The 19995-nt window shown below is 41.1% G+C and overlaps 4 protein-coding genes across 6 annotated transcripts in view; 3 read left to right on the top strand and 1 right to left on the bottom strand.

Annotated features, from left to right (window-relative positions):
- Window positions 1-2039, top strand: part of LOC131125181 (voltage-dependent R-type calcium channel subunit alpha-1E-like) — a 55801-nt gene extending 53762 nt beyond the window's left edge. For 2 of the 3 annotated variants that reach the window (XM_058066461.1, XM_058066460.1), the window contains one exon: window positions 49-2038. In XM_058066461.1, coding sequence (XP_057922444.1) covers window positions 49-546 — 498 coding nt within the window. In that variant the 3' untranslated portion in view covers window positions 547-2038. Of the gene's footprint in view, window positions 1-48 lie in introns of all 3 variants that reach the window. The other variant, XM_058066462.1, reaches the window with a different exon arrangement.
- Window positions 2040-2704: 665 nt separating this feature from the next.
- Window positions 2705-5840, top strand: LOC131125196 (RING finger protein 11-like). The gene is made up of 3 exons (XM_058066489.1): window positions 2705-3331; window positions 4730-4899; window positions 5321-5840. The coding sequence occupies exons 1-3, from the start codon at window positions 3209-3211 to the stop codon at window positions 5490-5492; spliced, it is 465 nt and encodes a 154-aa protein (XP_057922472.1). The 5' UTR covers window positions 2705-3208; the 3' UTR covers window positions 5493-5840.
- Window positions 5841-6725: 885 nt separating this feature from the next.
- rpe65a (retinoid isomerohydrolase RPE65 a) lies at window positions 6726-12016 on the bottom strand. Its single transcript, XM_058066483.1, has 14 exons — window positions 10196-12016; window positions 9937-10019; window positions 9696-9846; window positions 9477-9584; window positions 9269-9410; window positions 9050-9197; window positions 8783-8864; window positions 8571-8703; window positions 8027-8166; window positions 7819-7948; window positions 7633-7747; window positions 7460-7554; window positions 7265-7376; window positions 6726-6980 (listed from the first exon to the last, which is right to left on the bottom strand). Exons 1-14 carry the CDS (start codon window positions 10204-10206, stop codon window positions 6832-6834), a joined length of 1599 nt encoding a protein of 532 aa, XP_057922466.1. The 5' UTR covers window positions 10207-12016; the 3' UTR covers window positions 6726-6831.
- Window positions 12017-12477: 461 nt separating this feature from the next.
- Window positions 12478-19461, top strand: srsf11 (serine and arginine rich splicing factor 11). The gene is made up of 12 exons (XM_058066486.1): window positions 12478-12786; window positions 13424-13557; window positions 16054-16169; window positions 16246-16326; window positions 17042-17079; window positions 17170-17303; window positions 17375-17444; window positions 17518-17637; window positions 17858-17947; window positions 18032-18115; window positions 18183-18348; window positions 18699-19461. The coding sequence occupies exons 1-12, from the start codon at window positions 12665-12667 to the stop codon at window positions 18873-18875; spliced, it is 1332 nt and encodes a 443-aa protein (XP_057922469.1). The 5' UTR covers window positions 12478-12664; the 3' UTR covers window positions 18876-19461.
- Window positions 19462-19995: the final 534 nt, after the last annotated feature.

Genomic DNA, 19995 nt, shown 5'->3' with positions numbered 1-19995 from the left:
TGTCCCTATATAATATAAAATACTGATTATTATTTCTACCATCCTCAGGGTAACAGCTCCGACAGCCCTGTGCCCTCCACATCCGAGTCTAGCACCCCCAGTGTCCGTCGACCCTCATCGCAAACGCCAACCCGCTCTCGCCCTCACATCTCCTACTCCCCCCTGGTGTGCCGCGCTGACCCCTCTATCGACGAAGATGATGAGCAAGGCAGCCCGGAGACTCCAAGGCAAGACCAAGTGATGGGCGAAAGAGGGAGCGAGCCGGGTCACCACCCTTCCCCGCCTCGTCGCTACCCATCTGAGCCCTTCCTGGCCTCTCAAGAGGAGGACCACAGCCCGGATCCCACCGGCCCCATGGAGACGTTGACCTTTGAGGCGGCCGTGGCCTGCAGTCTGGGACGCTCAAACACTGTCAGCTCAGCTCGCCCTCGCTTGCGGACTGGCTGGCAGGTCCCCAACGGACACTTCCGGAAGCGTCTGGCGCAGACGGCCTCGGTGGCGGGCTGCGACCAACTGAGTGACACAGAGGAGGACGACAGGTGCTAGGAAAAGAGGAGACGGTGACTCTTTGCTGCAATGTACAGCGTTGTCTTAGTTACAGTATCCGAAACAACACAGAACACTTCTTCCTGGAATTGTAGTTGCTGATTCACAAAACACAACTTAAAAAAAAGTGTACTTCCTGCCTTGTACTGAAGATAGGGCACAGTACTTTAATGCAGAGCCACAGGATGGAGGGATTGTGCAAAGGTCTTAGGCCACCTCTAAAATAAAGAAATGATACTTTACATAGGGTGTAAAAGATTTGGAATTTATTTCCACTGTTTGAGTCACCCACCAGAATCAAAGTGGTACGATCCTTAACCAGAAGCTAACTAACAAACAGAGAGACAATGTTTAGCTAATTGTGGCTTAAGATTTTTGCACACCTTTGCACACAAATTATTCAATGCCAATAGATGTTTTTATAAGCAAAGATTGTTTTCGGATTATTTATTGACAACACTTTCCTATACGTCTTTGTAAATATATTATGATCGTCAATGCATACAAGAAGCTGACACAGCACACTCTCATACTTTACCAGACATGCTGTATAAACAATTAACAACAACAATGCTGGATTTTTTTCTACAATACGAATGAATGTGCATGGAATGCGAGGGGTGGGAAGCGTTATTTCCGTTTTATCAATTTTATCAATAACTTGTGAGATAAGAATGCAGTCGTACAATAATAGAGAGGAGATGCTTTGTTATTTAAACCAGCATTGTTGCTCAATGATGCCTCCGCCAACTCTTGAACCTTTAAACACTTTTTACGTTGTCATTCCTGTTTGTTTTTTGCCGGTCGACACCCTTTACAGATGGAATCTATCGGGAACACCATTTATTTCAATTGCCTTGTGAATATTGTATAACCACTGCAGACAATGACTGTAGACAGACACAGCATATACATTTCTGACGCAAGTAAACATTACTCTTATCGCTTAATAATAATGTACAGAGGCTGTTTGTAACATTTAGAGAGAATAAATAACGGGTTAAAGGCTGGCAAGCTGTATAAAAGGTTTGTTGTGTATTTGTTTTAATCACATGGGACATGGCCAAATTTGTGATTACAAAAAAAAGATAGATTTGCATCATGAGTTCCGGGGGGGGATTGTTGGTTTTTAAGTGTATAATAGCTGTAAATACAAATAAATGTGTCCTTAAGTCCACCAGTGTGTATTTATTGAGCCTTGCAAAACACTAATGATTCTAAAAATATGAGTCATAGTTTAATAGAGCGACATTGATAATGGCACTCCAATACCTAGTGAAATGTTCAATGTTCCAGTAAAAACAAAACAGGGGGAAATGCATAAAACATTTAGCGGTATCTAAACAGAATTGTTCATTTTACATCACTTTTAATTGTGTGCGTTGTGTTTGGGATCAAATCTGCTTACTGGTCAGAGATCTTGAAATGGCTATGCAGACTTTCATTAGTTTTCACATTGATTACTGTGGTGTCTTGTATATGTTGGTATCAACCAGTCATTACTCAACCGCTTACTACTGGTACAAAATGATGTTGACCAACTCCTGTAAACAGAGTCACATCATTCCATTTCTGGGCTCTGTGCACTGGCGTCCAGTCTGTTTCATAGTTGATTTTAACATTAAAATGTGTTTTTTAAAGGCAATTCTTGGTTCTTATTTGTGTTACCTTTTAACCAACAACCAGCAAAGCCAACCAACAGTTCCTAAGGTCCCCCTGTCCAATTACAAACAGTGGGTTGATTGGTCTTGTTCTTAGCTGCTTCCAGGCTTTGGAACATCTTACCTGCTGAATTGCAGACTGTAACAGACATTTGATTAAGGCAAAACTTCCGATTCATTTATTCTGAACTGCATTTGGACACATGAGCAGTGTAACACTTTATTTTTATTTATAATTACATGCTGTATACTGAACATCAGACATAAGTGTATAGGAAAATGAAGATGTAAGAATATAGTTAAACCCATTATACATACAAATCAACATAAAATTAGAAAATATATTCTTAAAATAAATTCGTTTTTATGTTTTTTTTCGTCATAAATGTGCGTAAATAACACATTCTCTTTATGTTGTAATTAGAAAGGGGGCGGACCTGGGCATTGTTTTGGATCTGGTGAAACGAGCCAATCACATGAAAGATTTATATCGTGACGTCATATCCAAACGACACTTTAGCATGTAGGGTTAAAGAAGGAGCTAGCAAGACAAGGCAGCTTTAAAGTCTTGATGAAAGTGTTAGTCGTGGAGGTAAAACGCGGTTTTGTCGATGCTGTTTGAGCTTTATACAGTTTAATTTAACAGTGACAGTGGATTTTGCCGTAGATATTTATCACAGAATTCGATCCAAGTGTAAAATGAGCGTCGCCAATCAAGGAAGTCACCCAGCTGGTGGACAAAAGTAGCTAGCTCGCCGTTAGCAGGAGTTCTTTTGTTTTGGTGTTGAGGTGCATGTTTTTTGTGGAAACATGAGCTGAAACTCTTAACCACTAACTCTGAGAAGTATCCGTGGGAGTTGCATAAACATGCATAGGATGTCTTTGGAGTGAATTAACCCTGTTTTGTGACATCAGAATAAAAACAACAAGCCACCGCGGGCGTCGTTGGTATTTCAGAGGGTCTTTTTTGTGGAAACCCTGAACCAGGAGTAGATTAAAAAATGGGGAACTGCCTGAAATCCCCGACATCGGACGACATCTCTCTGCTTCATGAAACCCAGTCGGACAGGGCGAGTTTCGGGGACGTGACAGATGCCGACTTGGAGCCACCTCCGCCTTACCAGGTGAGCATTGCCATTTGCAAGTTTTGTTATTCATTAACAACTTCATCCGTTGTGTAAGATTGTCAAAAATACGATTATATTAAATAATTGAATACTGAAATAAACTGTACTGTACATTACAGCATGTCATAATCATGAATGGTCGATACCCCACAAATATGCCCCCGTGTGGCAGTGGGCAGTATAGAGGATGACATCAGAGCAATCTGATAGGATGCTTCGTATGCTATAGTAGTTTTTTTATGTGCTCATCTTTTATATAGTTGTATAAAAAGTTCACAATCTTGTCACTGCCTCATGCACAGATCACACATTACATTCCCAAAAAGGAGTAGTCATAACTTGTAATACGAGTATGACACGTTTATATAACTTGATTCTGACCTGAACACATCAACATCAGTGCAATTCCAACACCATAAGCTTATAATGTGTGTACCTCAAAAATGTCAACATGTACCTGTGAACACCGAACATCACAACATCATCTTTATTATGCATCTTTGTTTTGCATGGATGTGTGGTCAAAATAAAGTGCAATTCAAACATCCTGCTGCTATTGTGAAAGTGTACTTCTAAACATTTATATTCAACTTTAATAGTTTAGTATTTATATACTACTTGATAATAGGATGAAAGGATTATGGTTAGTATCCTCATTTAAACCATGCAAACTTTCTCTCGATGGTCGTTCTGAACCGGATTAGATGCCCAACACTATATAGATCATTTGAAATATTGGGATATTTAATCCTATTATCGATACGCCTTGTACCGGTTTATCATCATTAAAATACAGCCACTATAAACTTCTTCCACATTTTACATGTCATCCAGCAGGAGCTCCTTGTGAGAGTGTCTGTTTTTTTACATTTTGTTTTCCTTCTCCTTCATAGCCTTGTCATTTTCTCTAGCCTCTTCAATCTACCTGTGTCTTCAAAAGCCTGCTTCCTTCTTCCTACTTCCTTCTTTGTAAGCGATTCCTCGCAGCAAAATATATAAATAATCAGGTTATTTTAAAATCGAATTACTGGAATAATTGTTGCGGCCTGAGAAAAGACCAACGTTATTTGTGTCACTGAGTCAAGTTTTCTAAGTACTTGTCAATAAGAATGAATCTAAATACCATGAGCTCTTGCTAGCATGAGCATCACGCTAGCTGGTCACTGGGGAAGATTTTCAGCACATACCTAACATACGTACATATTATAGTGAGCTGATTTATCTTACTTATTAAGTATTGTGCAAAACTACAACAGGGCCAAATCAAATTAAAACCACAAAATGAATACAGAGCCACCATCCACATAACAGCATGCTGGGGGCTATGATGTTGTCTTTTACACATTGGAAAATACAAAGAATGACACCTTTGTACAATGGCTGGTTTGTCAACAGGAGCAGTCTCACATGCCCATGTACCATCCCACACCCAGCCAGACCCGTCTAGCCACCCAGCTGACAGAGGAGGAACAGATCCGCATCGCCCAGCGCATCGGACTGATCCAGCACCTGCCCAAAGGCGTGTATGACGGAGGGCAAGACGGCTCGGAGAAAAAGATCAGAGAGTAAGGAGTGCATTCTTAAATATTTTTTATACTAAAGTATTTAGACCAAATTGGCTCTCTACATATAGTCACCCCTTTATTAGGTGCACATGCAATACGATTATATCAAATACAATGTATGAAAATCTGTCTGACAGACAAAGTGGTTAGCGCACAGGCCACACAGCTAGGAGACCCGATTTGATTCCACCCTCTGGCATCTCTGTGTGGAGTTTGCATGTTCTCGTCGTGCATGCATGGGTTTCCTCTGTGTACTCCGGTTTCCTCCCACATTCCAAAAACATGCTAGGTTAATTGGTGACTCCACATTGTCCATAGGTATGAATGTGAGTGTGAATGGTTGTTTGTCTATATGTGCCCTGGGATTGGCTGGCGACCATTGGATATGCAATATACCCACTAATGAACCTGTGTTTTGCAGGTGTGTGATCTGCATGCTGGACTTCGTCTACGGCGACCCGGTGCGGTTCCTGCCATGCATGCACATCTACCACATGGACTGTATAGACGACTGGCTTATGAGGTCCTTCACCTGCCCCTCCTGCATGGAGCCCGTCGACGCCGCCCTCCTGTCCACCTACGAGACCAACTAATGCTCTCAGTTTAAAAACAACACGAAAAAAGGTTGGGTGTTGTCTTGCCATGCACTTTCAAACAAATAAAGCCGTAAGAAAGTTCCACAATACTAGATTGGTTTGCACCACTTGAGCCGGCCTCGGTGGTCACTTAACTGTAAATTATTGACCCTCATTGGAGGTGCAACATAACAAAAAAGCATACAATTATGAGCTGAAATTCTATTTATGAATACTGATTGGCTGTCATATATCATTCCCTTACACAGGGATATAATCCATAGGAAATACGTAAAGGCAAAAGTACACAGAAAATACTATATAAGCATAAATAGGTTGTGAATGTTACTTGGTTGGGTGTGTAAATAAAGCAGCCAGTGTAAAGGGCTCTGATTGCATGAGCGGGTGGATCACAACTGTCACTTTCACCCGATCCACAGATTTGCACTTTATTTCTAGGAATATACATACATACATACATACATGATTAATATATGTATAACCTAAACTACCACCACGTCTTTCTGTTTTTGTTCAGTGCGTGCAGACAGAGGTTTGCTCATCACTTTCATTTGACTTTGCAGTTGTTATATTATTTTATCTTTATTTGGGTTGCTATTATTTAGGTACTGTTGTTGCATTTAGGTTTAGTTTAAACACCTTACTGTGCAAACAAGTTCCAAATTAGTTTTCCATTGAGCAATTTGTTTTTACTGTGTTTTTAAACTCGTTCTGAACGATCATGTTTCATGTAATCTTTGTTGGAAACAAACCAGCCCTTGTGTGTGTGTGCGTGTTTGAAGGGGAAAAAATACAATAAATATGTAAAAATACTTTGTTGTATTATATTATATTTGTGCCTGAATACTTCATAATTCATAGGTACACCTTTAAATGAATACATAAGTGTGTGTACATTTGTAATAACCATATTGTTACATTCACACCTCTGACCGTGTTAATCTAAAGTGAGTTTATTCCGGTTGCTTAGAATGTGAAGAACGTTAAGTCTGTGTTGCATTCAGAGACCTCACATCCGTCTTGATTGCAACATTCTTCAGATTGAGAGGTGACATGCTGGTAATCAGATTTGCTTTTACTTTGGAAAAATAATTGTGTAAAAAAAAGCAGACTGTAGAAACATGTTTGAATACTCGGGTAATAATAGGATTTTCTATGGCAACACATCAAATCTCTGCAAATATCTCAAGAATTTGGACTGCTTATTTCAAGTAATTACACTCTTGGATCAAAAGTAAACAAAGTAGCACCATTTATCGAGAGAGCTTTATTCATATTTTTATACATAGACATAAACATGAAATGAGCCTGAGAAGGGATCTCTTTACTGAAGTCACTACTGTGGCTTGTACATGCCGTGGAAGGTGACAGGGATGGTGCACTCCACTTCCGCTCTGGCGATCTCAGACAGATCCTTGGCGTTGAGGATGAGGAGATATCCTGGTCTCTGGGACCCGGGAGCCACCACAATGGTCAGCAACACACCTGAGGAGGACACGATGGAAGTGAGGCCTCCACTCTTGTAACAGAAAAGCACAGTCTTATAGACTTGCAGTCATAATTAGACAACATTTTGGTAGAAACGTTGCCTCGATATTGCCCCAAACAAGTATGGTAGTTCAAACTCTGTCATGCAAGACTTCAAACAAGAGACTTCAGCAGTTAAGTTGTTGTTTTTGCAAACTAGCTAACATCAACCAGATCCATCCAACAGATCTTAACTAAGAAAAGTCCAATGAAAAAATACAAAAATATATGTATATATGTACCATCATCCTCATCTACACCATCAGGAGTCTGGACAAAAAGGGGTTCTGAAGGGTAGGAGTCTGGTTCTTGCCAAACCCAGGTCTCCTTGGTCTTGACGTTCAACTTGCAGATCTGCAGACAAAAATGGACCAAAAGTGAAACCAAAGATCTACTGTATGTTTCTGTGTATTGCCCATATAAAGCATGTTGCATACCCTGTCAGGTATGAAGTGGTTGAGTCCCAGGCCGTAGGCGTAAGTGTAATTTTTCCCTGCATACTTTTCATAGTTGATCTGCGGGAACTCAAAAGCTACAAGCATATGAAATGGAGAGTTAAATATACCATATGTGTACTTTGAGCCGGTGTTTATAATGACTGAGTGTGTACCTTGGCGAGGTCCAGCAAACAGCACCTCAGGCTCCAGCCAGATGGTCCCATCAGCGTGCATCACTGCTGTAGCTGTGGTGTAGGGCAAGCTGACCAGGTTCTTCCCTTGCTCTTCCTAGCCAATCAGAGGTAAAACACAAGAGTTGCTGTGGGTTCTCTTTGGAGGATAAAACTAATATGGTTCACCTTGTGGACATCCAAGGGAATGACGTATCTGCGGACCTCTGGCTGGGGAGCTATCATGGCTGCCTTTTTCACCTCTTCCCAGTTGGCCCTCAGGTTGGCCAGCCAAAGGTAATTATACACAAACTCAAAGCTGCACACATACCACAAACACAGCACTATAAAACACTGTAAAAAATGTGTGCTTATTCAAATGTAACAGCACTCTCACCCCTTCCATGCACACAAGTCAAACACAACAAAGCCATTGTCCTCGTAGGTGTTGATGTGGTGGAACATGCCGATGGGTGCTCCTTTGAACTTGTGGTCAATGTACTCCCCTGGGTCCTTCTTGGCGATGTGGAACAACGTCTACAATAACCACAAAATGAGCAATTTTACACATAGGAAATCAGGTAAAGTTAACAGGTGTGTGATGTGTCATATATACAAGTCACCGAAGCAATACTGTCACCTAATTGTAGTTTTTAAAAAATGGTAATAACCACTGTATAATAAAACTAAAAACAATGGTGAGTGATGCTGTCACCTTATGGGGTTTTATAGTTATTTTCTGCATGTAAGTATAAAGAGCTTTTATAATCAAACTAAAGGAAAATAAACCTTTAAAGGTGCCTGATGCATCTTGTGGTGCTTCACATGTTTTTAGGTATTAAATGTATGGTAACATGACATTTTGCTGTTTTGCTGATGTGATGTGTGATGATCCTTTGAGATGTTTTTTTGGTTGGACTTGAGAGGCCATGCTGACTCACTCCTTGGCTCTCGTTGGACTCGAAGCAGTCCATGTAGTTGGAACCTCGGATGCTCCAGGCACTCAAGAACTTTAGAAGGTTGATTTTCACGGGGGTCTCCACGAAGACAAAGTAGTTTTCGGACATGCCAAAGCTGGAATGAGAGACCAAGAAGAGCTTTTCTGGCGTGCTTAGTTGGTACGGAAACCTAGAACCAATGGCGGTTCACTCACCTGTGCACATAGGCGGGCTTGAACCTCTCAGCACTGGGAAACTGAACCACCACCTTGGACTTCTCGATGGGGTCCGACTTGTCTGTATGACATGGATGTTTATGCTCACTAAGTGGACAAAAGTATTGGGACGAACAGGAAGTGAAATAGAAGAAAACTAGATCATGAAGGAAAGAGGACAGCTTTGTTAAAATGAAAAAAAAAAAAAAGGCTTCGCTACACATCTTAATACAAAGCCTGGAAAACTTTCTATAATGTGACATGAACCTTTCTGTGTGGGTGGAATCTTGACAATGTTATAAGCCAGCGTGGCTCCTTTCCCCATGCAGTTTCCGATGTTGTACACCGTGCCGTCTCTCTCGATGTGGGGGTGCGCTGTCACACCGTTGACGTTGACATAGTTGCACATGTCGACCTGTAGTAGCAGACGTGGGTAAAGCGTTTGACCAGCGGCCGTTGTTTCCTCATAGTGTGATGTTTTCACACCTTTTTCAGCGTGTCCAGTGTGTCAGTGTCCACTTTGGTGATGTAGTTGGTTTCTGTCACAGCATAAAAATCCTCACCCACCGGATAGACATTGACCAAGCAGTTATCTGTGACCTCTACACCTTTAAAGTAGGAGAAAAACCTGCAACACATCGCAGAATCTTTGAATAAACAAGAAGATGCTTTAAGGTATAACATGGATTCATACCTGGAGAAGATGTTCTTGCAGGGGTCAGGATAGGCAAACGTTCCAAACTCTGTGATCACGACACGCTTCTCTGTGATGGCTCGGACGTAGGCGTCAGTTTTGACGAATCTAGATGGAACACAACATGAGAAATGAGAGACAAGAGCTCAGTAATGAGAGAGAAAATGTGGCTATAACTTTAAAACCGAGAATATTGATTCAAACTACCAGCTTGCTTACTTGCGAAAGTAGGTGACCTGGCCATTCTTGAAGTCAAATTTGTGCATGAGCGCCTGTCCGTCAAAGAGATGGTAGAAGGGCTCATCTCCCACCTCGAAAAGACCTGGACCCAATCGCAGAAGACTTCCCTTCAGAAAGGAAGGAATCCTCCCTGAGGAACAGAACAATAAGCATTTTGGGTGATGGAAATCTCTATTTGTGGGAGTAAATGCAGACAGATTGTTAAGAATTTGGAATCTACCTATGACTGTTGCTGGAAGGGGCTCAGCAAGCTCCTCACATGTCTCAAATATTTTCTTGTAGCCGCCGGCTGGGTGTTCAAATCTGTTTGAAGTCATAGAAATACATTAAATGACTTTACATGAATAGTTAATTTGGAACATTTCTGATTGGGTCACCTCAGGGGTATTTACATTTGCTGTAAATACTAAAGCCACTTTGTCATTGATGACATAGTGTTACAACAAAATATATACAATATTTTAAAAAAGATAACTTACCTGCTGACCATGATGCCTGTGTGCACAAAGCAAACTCTTGAAGTAGAAAAGTACAAGCCTGCGCTCTCACACGATAGATTTGAGGTATTTATCCGTCCAGTCCCCTCTCACCGTCTACACTGTAAAGCTTTTTTTTTTCCTCTCTTTTGGGCCAATGAGGTTAAATAGTAGACCGTGAACAAGAATCCTATTGTGTTGATATCCTGTGCTGAATGTCTCAATGGCAGAAGCCGGATTATTCATTGAATTAGAATGTGTTGCAATAGGTTTGTGCTTTTTTTATACAATTTAATGAGATACACTGAAATCCAAGAAATGTCTTTAAAAGAATAATACTGTGTTGCTGTTTTAATTAAATTATATGTTGATTATTATGATTGGAGTTTGCACCGGCTGTATTAAAGGTAAATATAAAACTGACCAAAATATTCCCAAATGATCACAAGGAAATGTTAATTAAAAAATATACATATGTATTGTATATACATTAAGAAATACCTTGCTAAAAAGCAGAAATTGGATCATTAAATTGGGATATAAAATGCCTCAACTTGCTTGTCTCAGTCCAGTTCTAATCCAGGTGTAGGGATTATGTTGAACAAACGCTGTATTGTTCCTCTAGGAGATCACTGGTGACGCTGACTATAATGAAGTCGGCGCTTAGTCATCATGCCACAAGACTTTTTTGGGGGGCTTTATAAGGAACAAGCTAACATATGCTAGTTGTGTAATACAAGTGTGGCTGTCATGGAGACCGTTTCTTTGAAAACAGTTGGGATTAAAGCATTTTGTTCAAACCATGCCATTTAAAATCTAGGATGACCTGGTGTGTTTTGTTGTTTTTTTTTTCCTTATACAGTATACGTCACATGCCCTTAATCACAGGATGGCGTTAGTACGGTTTCCATGGAGATGATGGGACAAACTAATCCATCTCAGCCAGCTGACTCATCTCCATGGCAACTGGGCCGATGCCAACCCTGTTTTTTTGTATGTTATTGACACGACCTGGACCATTGGCATCCAATAAAGTATGCTGAACTTGAGCAGAACTCAACAACAGCATTTTATTTTTAAAAATATTGCGGTCTATAGATTGTTTGACCCAACTTTGACCCATGAGAGGATAAAACCATGGAGGATAATCTCCATGCAAATAACATGACCAGTGTGTTCTCTATAGGAGCAAGTGGATTGGAGCGTTCAAGCAGGAAATGGCGACCTCTAGTGCATGTGAAGTATGGGTGCCAATTTACTTCATCAAGTTTGAAAACCAATTCCGGGCTCAAGACCAACCTCTTTGGTCTGGCTTTTACTTAATATTTATTATCTATCAATTTTTAATAAATATTTATTTTACTGTTATTTATATTATTTGTTTAATCCTGTTTCTCTTAAATCACTCAGGTCTTCCGGAATCATTCTGCACATGTGCAGTAACATGTACGATATAGTCCATTGTATGGGAAGGGAGCTAGCGCTGCGGTTGAAACGCTAAAGATGACGTATTTTTATATAGTTTTAAGCGTGTGAAATAGTACTAAACCAGTCGTATGTACGTTAATTTTTTTAACCCACTACTAAAATGTATGTGTTCATCAATCAGCATTTTATAATAAAACAATAAATAACACGAATTAAAGTATTTCTGACAAACTGGGTTTGAATTCACATTCACTTGTGCCATACATGCATTTTGGTTGTCGCCAAACTATAGAGCGCGTTTCAATTGGTTAGCATTAAAGTACATTACAATATTTGATGAGGTGATAAAGCTGGCAAAAAATATTCACACTAATAGTTATGAAACCAGCTAAGATAAAGTAGCTTTTGGTCCACATCCGACAGTTCCATGCTAAACCCATCCTCCATTTTTGAATCGCATCCTCTCGCAGTGATGGAGCGTTTGTGTCACCTCGGAATATACAAATATACTCAGAGCAGTACTACATTTATGAACTAAAATGGTTTCCAAAAATATAACGTGACCAAATATAATAAACACATGACTATGTGGCATTGTGTTCTTATGATGAGCCACGTGTCTTGTTCAAGTACACGTAGTTGAAGGACATTCGTAACAACACGGGTATTAAAGAGTTCTATAAAGAACACATGTGCACACGCGAACTGACGTTATACGTCACTCAGAAATTTTTAATTTTACTGTTTTAAAGTATTCTTTAATAGGACGGTCACAACAATACAGTAAGTAGAGTACAGCAACGCAGTGGGCGTTCTAAATAGCGTCTGCCCACCAGGAACCTGGAAATTCCGACTTCCCAACTATAACCGGAACGCATCATTTAATCCCTCAACATGGCCGCGCAACGCTGGTAGTCCGTTGTTGTATCAGTTAGCGAGCTAGCCAGCTAAATACCAAACAACTCGTTTTAATTACCAACGCGTCATTGTAAGTGTCACTAAACCCGAGAAATCGACGTTAGTGATCTTAGTTCGGTGGGAAACATGAGCTACACGACGAAGGTAGTCCAGGTGACTAACGTGTCGCCGAGCACAACATCGGAGCAGATGAGGACACTTTTTGGTTTCCTTGGAACCATCGAAGAACTCAAGTTATTTCCACCAGAGTGAGTAAACCTACTGATCATTCTTTTATTAAAGAAAGTGGCGATTCATTAATGACGTTCTGTTATTAGAGACCTCAGCAAGTTTTAAATGTAAGACAAGGCCTAGCATGCTAACGCTAGTTGAAGCGCAACTGAAGTAGCTAACCTCGCGAAACGTTGCGTTCGAAATGGCGACGTGGTTATTGTGATTTTATTTAATTTTACATGTTCTGTGTGTGCACTAGCCATTAACACGGAATGAGAGGAATTTGTGGGTTTAAAATAAGTACGCCGTTTTATGAATATGCTACACAATAGAATGCCCAACGTTTTAGTATTCAGTAACGAGTCGATATGAGAGCCTCGATATTGGCTGTTTTAGCGATATCAACCGAAATATGTCCGAAGCTCTTTCATCAGGATAATGACGCAATGAACACATTCTGATTTTTCTAGTTGGACGGTGTTTGTGAACAAAATGTAAACAAAATGCGACCTAGCTTAAATCAATGATCAAATCAGTAGTCATGCTTTAATAAGCCACAGTTATTTCACCATTACAGTTGTACTTTTTGCTTAGTTTGTTCTGATTTGAAAAACGATTTTTTATATTGTTTCCCATGCTTTAATTGAATACTATTTTTTTCTTTTCCACTAGTGATTCCCCCATGCCCGTGACGTCACGGGTGTGTTTTGTGAAGTTCCAGGAACCAGAATCTGTTGGTGTGTCCCAACATCTGACCAACACTGTTTTTGTGGACCGAGCACTGATCGTGGTCCCGTTTGCTGAAGGTTTGTCTCCTCATGAAACCTGTGTGTGATTCAACAAAGAAAATAGACCACACTCATTTGCTAGCCATGGTCGTGTATTTAGATGGGATTTAGAGTGGAAGGCATACACTTAACTAAACTCCAGATTTCTGGTATACTGTGATGCAATCTGTCTGATTCAAACTGTGTCTAGAACTGTAAGTTAATAAAAAAAATCAATATACCAAAATCTGCATGAAGTTGAGTTGAATAATTTAAAACTGAGGGTGCTGAACTAACTAACAGGAATCTTATGTTATTGAAGTTCTCCTCCATACCGGACTACCCTCTGTTAAACTTCTCTCTGTCATTTGTGTATGCGTGTGTGTGTTTTTGCGCGTGCGTGTGTGTGTGTGGTTTTGTAGTGAAGAAGGCAAAAGCAGCCCCCGGGTTGATGGCTGAAAGTGGTCCTCTGCCCGCCAACAGGGGACTGTAAACAATGGCAAAGGCCAGGAAGCATTCAAGCCCCACCCTTTTCTTATGTCTTTGTCTCTGCTTTCTCTTTTTAAATTGACCTCCCATCTCTCCTAGGTGCTCTCATAGGAAGCACCCTCATAGATAAGACACGAGGTTGCATAATTTATTGGTAAATTGCCCGCTTCCAAAATGTCATTTGAAATGCATGTTTGCACATAAAAAAGAGCAAAATTTTTGACAGCAAAACAAGTGGGAAATTACTAAGAATAAAGTGGCAGAATTCGTTTTTGACAGGCTCTAGTTAGATTTTTCATTTATGATTATTTTTATAGTTCCTAAATTAGTACAATACAAAAGGCTAGATTTACACTTATATGAGAATTTTTACAATTCTAAGTTAAATATTTTTCCTTCATAAAATTATGGTTTTATTCTTTTTTCTACATGGTTTAAATTTTTCATTTTCCATTTTTGGTAACTGCATCAGCATGGTACAAGATAATTGGCTCAGAGTGCGTTTGTCTTTGATATAATCATAGTGTCCAAAGACATGATCAATTAAATCACTCCTTTTATCTTAAACTGTGTACAGTTGTGTGTAGTAAAAATACACTACTACAAAATATCATGTCTAGATTACACTCTTAATATACACAAATGGGGTTAACAAGGTGAGCCACTGCTATACTTGCGTTGTAGTAAGACTGCACTGAAGTTGTCTTGAGATGCCTTCCCGACATGTTGTCGATGTTGGTACAATTCCTAACATTTAACAGTGGTCTTCTTTTGTTGTTGTGTTTTACAGTTGTTTTTCCTGGCTCAGCCAGTCCCGTAGACTGAAAAGGTCCTGCAGAAAATACCACCCAACTTTATTTGTCTCCTGCAGCCATTTTCTCTCTCTCTCTCTCTCTCTCTCTCCAGTGTGCTCTTTTTGTTTTCATGTTGTCATGTGTGTGTCCACAATGTCTGTCTGTTAGAGTAAGGGGAATTGAAACGGGGGAGTGTATTAACTGTGACACCACTGTTCACTGTGGGTAAGCAGCATCATGCTAATGGAATGCTTTAGTCCAGGTGGAGGAACTTTTCAACGGTCATTTTTGTCCCACAACTGTAGAGAAAGTTTACATTTTTGCCCCATAGCATACATCTAAATCAACATTTTAGTTTTGGAATAGCCCAGCCAGAACCCAGACCTACATATAATCAGGCTGACCTGAAGGGCGACTATGCACATGAGACCCCCACCCCACCTCCACCATTTGACACATTTTATAAAGACATTATTGTCAAGACTCCCATCTATAACCACTGAAGGCTGTCATAAAGCAGCAACTCTTAGTTTTATGGTGTGTACATTTTGGCAACCCACTTGTTTTCACTAACAGGTTTGTTCCAATTTTAGGTGGCATTATTTTCAGAAAAAAATCAATTGTGAATTTTTTTACATCTGGAAAAACTTGCTATTTATTTGATTGAGCTACAGTAATATGACATTATGTGAGTAAGGTTGCAAAAATGCAGCCTGTAATGTGACTGCTGTATGAATGACAGGTAAGGAGATGTTACAGCAGGGTGAAGCTACTACTGTCATGTGGTATATTTAACTGTGATGTTTTTTTTTTGTTTCATTTTAGTAAATAGACATTGTGTAGACTTTTTGGCAAACACCCTAAAATTCTCTCTGTTGTGTGTATCTCCGATTTTTCTCTGTGTGTGCTTTTTAGTAGCGAAGCCGCCGTGAGTGAGTCGCTTGTTTCAGTAAACGTCTAAATGAAACTCACAGCCAATTGGAGAAGAGCTGGGCTTGCTCACGTTTGGTTCATGACTTAGCAAACAATTTCAGGTGATACATTCTTGGCAGTGTTCATTGGACTAGTGTGATGTATGCCAGCATTAGTTGTGTCACTGCAAAAATGATGTGTTGAATTCAGGCAAAGTCTGCACACCTAGAAGGTAAAACACCTCACTTTGAAGGCACCTTTTGAAGACTTTGCTTGGATATGTTGACACGCAGAAGAAGTGGTCGCTCCCGTACTAATGCTGGTGTTTGTTCCCGTACAGGCTCCATCCCGGATGAGGCCAAAGCTTTGTCGCTGCTGGCCCCGGCAAACGCCGTTGCAGGGATCCTGCCCGGAGGAGGACTTCTGCCCACGCCCAACCCCCTTCCCAATCCAGCTGTATGATGCTCTTTGTTGGGAATCAAATAATCATAAGACGACTAGGATAATTCAAGTAAACATTCCTCTCTTGCAGATTGGAGGAAACCCATTTGCTGGTCTAAACATGGATGCTATGGCTGCATTTGGATTCCCTGGACCCAACATGAACCCTCAGGTGAAAGCAATTTTTTTTAAAGATAATCCCATAATTTCACTAAATTAATGTAACATTGCAATTCCCACATAACTCATGCTACACAATGCATGCATATACAGCAGGCAGTGATGAAAACTAGGAAGTGCTGAGCTAAATACTATGCCATGCATGGTTGTGTTCTCCTTCCTCAATGGATCAGTATGTGATTTGAGCTTGTCAATCAAGGGTGCATGGCTGTAACTAGTGAGCAAGCGGTAAATGTGATAAGGTCGCCGGGCATCCTGTCTGATTCACTGGCCTCACCCCCACTCACCCACAGAGAGGCCTTCAAGCAGCCTGCCTGCACAGAAGTAGAGCATGCCCAGTGCAACCACAGAATAAGTAAAAACAATATGATTGAATCAAATAGGCTTTGAGAGGATTAAAATACAAATATTTACATGATTTGTATTTATAGAGGCCCCCCAGAGGGTTAATGAAATATCAATTCCGCACATTAATTAGAACAATTACTATAAATATTTGACATTTTTTGCAATAAGATCAAAGTGGATTATGTTATGCATTGCCAGAAGAAGTGGCTAATGAAATGGCTGCGATGTCATTCCTTATGATGCTCACAGCCACTAGCGGGTTGTCTGTGTCATAGTCCTCTATTACCATTACTCTTGTGGCATTCTTTTTGTGGGGAAACTTACTTCAGTCATTCTAAATACTTTGTTGTATCTTCCAGGCCGCTGATCAGCTGCTGAAGCTCATGACGGATCCCCAGTAAGTGGACCTTAAGCTGGACCTTCAGGCTCTCCTGAGGTGTCAGAATGACAAGCAGTGATTCAAACATCTCTTTGTGTTTGTGTGCAGACTCAACCCTCTGGCAGCAGGCCTGAACCTCAGCGCTGGCCTCAAAGCGGATGCCGCCAACAAGGAAATGGAGGAAGCCATGAAGAGAGTGAGAGAGGCGCAGTCGCTCATTTCTGCCGCAATAGAACCAGGAAGTAAGTGTGCTACTTTTGTCTTTGTACTCTGTGTTGTAACATGTTGGACTTACCACGTGTGTATCTGCTAGATGAGAGCAGAAAGAAGCGCTCTCGCTCCAGGTCAAGGAGGAGGCGGTCCAGATCCAGGTCCAGACGCAGGTAATTATTAGAAGATTAGAGGCGACAGGCGCCTAGTCAGTTGAAGTGCAGAAATGAAGTGGTGATGTTGCAGGCGAAGTGGCAGCAGGTCAAGACGGCGCTCCGTTTCGAGAAACAGGCGGCGCTCCAAAAGCCCCCGCAGGAGGCGGAGTCGCTCCAGAGACCGGGGCAGGCGCTCCAGAAGCAGATCCAGGTGGGTGCAGGTCTTTGCATTGTCAAAAAGTTTTCACACAGGCAGCCTCCTGCTTCTGTGTTCAGATAATACCTTCAAAGCTAGAAAATTGGCAGGTAGACTCTGCCCCCCTCTTTCTTTCTAAAGAACAGTGACAAGTACTAACAATGGTGGGCTTTGGAGGCTGTGAGAAAGGGGCTTCAGATAGAGTTGGCTGATGTAAAAAAAAATGACTCCACAGAGATCGTAAGAAGGAGGATGTTGGAAGGAGGAGGTCCAAAACGCCGCCGAAGAGTTACAGCACCACCCGAAGGTCTCGCAGCGTGAGTCGGTGAGTTGACTTCTCCTCCTTCTTTGTTCCAAGCTGTTCCTGCTGTCACGCTAAACATCTTTCTTCTTTGTTGCGCCTCTGCAGGAGACGCAGGAGAAGTCGCAGCGGCAGCCGGTCTCCTAAGAAGTCCCCTAAGAGGAGGGGCTCCAGGTCTCCTTCGCCTCGCAGGTGAGTGGGGAAAAATATTTCTTCTCCCACAATTCCACTTTTGTTAAGTTATTTGTTCTCCATGCAGGCACAAGAAGGACAAGAAGAGGGATAAAGAGCGGGAACGCCGCAGTGAGAAAGAACGAAGCCGGGACGAGCGAGAACGTTCCACCAGTAAGAAAAAGAGGAGCAGAGACAAAGAGCGAGAAAGAGAGCGAGAGAGGAAGTCAGACGGAGGAGAGAAAGATATAAAAGTAAGAGAAAAAATTAAAAACAAATCTGTTCTTTTTTTTAATTGATTCTTCTTAGGAAGTCATTAAGTTATTTAACTGAATTATTAAATTACATTAAAGGGGACCTATTATGCCATTTTTGTCAGCTTTTTGTATTGAGTTGCCAGTCCAGGGTATACCCCGCCTTCTGCCCGAAGTCAGCTGGATAGGTTCTAGCATACCCTCTTGACCCTAGTGAGGATAAGCGGCATAGAAAATGGATGGATCTATTGAGTTGTCAATAACCCACACACAAAACTTTCTAGATCTTTCAGAATCTGAACCTGAACATGCATGCGGCCCAGATAATGAGCGATGTCATCTTGTCCCAGATTACTAGGGATTACGATGAAGAAGAGCAAGGCTACGACAGCGAGAAGGAGCGCCAGGAAAGGAAGGATTCCGACTACTCGGCCATGTCGCCTCATTACACAGATGGCAATGGTGACTCGCGGCAGGCCAACGGTGACGACGACACCCATGAGGACGACATGGACGTCAGCGACTGAGCGACTTGACCGTCCCTCCCCAATCACCCGCCAGGCTCTGTCTTTCCATCCAAACACGATGAACATTTCATCAAAAATGTGAATTCATGTGATTTAAAGTTTCCTCGGCATACTCTCCTCTTGTGATTTGCTACTTCAATTGCACCGCATTTAGCCCGGGTGCCCCTGTCCCTTCCAACATGGAGGCTTTGCCACTCATACTAAAGTGTGAAACTGGAAGACACATTTGTTGCTTTCCTTATTAAATTGTCGCCTCCTCACGTTATTGTTTCCTTGTTGTAGGGTCTTGTGATTGTTGCGTTTTGGAACAGTTGTAAGTTAGCTTCTCGTTATTTGAAAATGTTTTATCAAGGTTTTCTTTTATATAATAAAAAAAAAAACAATTTGGTGATTCATGTTTGTCATTTTTCTGTGACATTGCCCCTTTCTGGGCAATATAAACAATGTACAGCACCACATACTGTACTTTAATGCATTTTATCTGTCATCCACCATACACGTTTGGAACGTAATACGTGGAAATGTTTTTATTGTAACACAAAGTCCCATTGATTTAAATAAACATTTTAGAAGTTTGGAAAACCTAGCTCATACTTTTTTTCTGCTGCATTTGTTTAGGATATTGGCATACAGAAACAAACCTAATGTTTCAAGAATAACAAACCAAAAACATAAAAAGGTAATGACACCTATGAAACAAAGTCAAAACACTCAATACCAGGTTGATACAGTGGCACTGCTTATCTGGGTGATGTTCCTGGCAGTGTGTCCCGTGCTGTACAACTGGCACAGCAAAACCGGTCGTACCGGTGTTGCAACCGTATGTAGCGATCCTGTTGTAAACAGAGTCCTGTTGTGGCATTCATTCAATACAGGTTTCTGATTGGGGGGTTGGGTATCTCACTGTAGCTCAAACCAACCTACGCTATACTCAATGCCCGGAGATGTTCATATGATAGACATGATGCCTTTCACTGGACTAACAATGTTTGGCCTTTTTAGAGCCTTTATATAGGCCTCTAAACCTTATCCTCTTATGACGCAGACATCAATATAATACATATAATACATAAAGCTGTACTAAAAATTCCAGTTAATTTTTACTTTTTCCATTACACAA

The sequence above is a fragment of the Doryrhamphus excisus genome, chromosome 3, assembly GCF_030265055.1.
Source record: "Doryrhamphus excisus isolate RoL2022-K1 chromosome 3, RoL_Dexc_1.0, whole genome shotgun sequence".
NCBI classification, from domain to species: domain Eukaryota; kingdom Metazoa; phylum Chordata; class Actinopteri; order Syngnathiformes; family Syngnathidae; genus Doryrhamphus; species Doryrhamphus excisus.
This window is presented reverse-complemented; position numbering and strand designations above follow the sequence as displayed.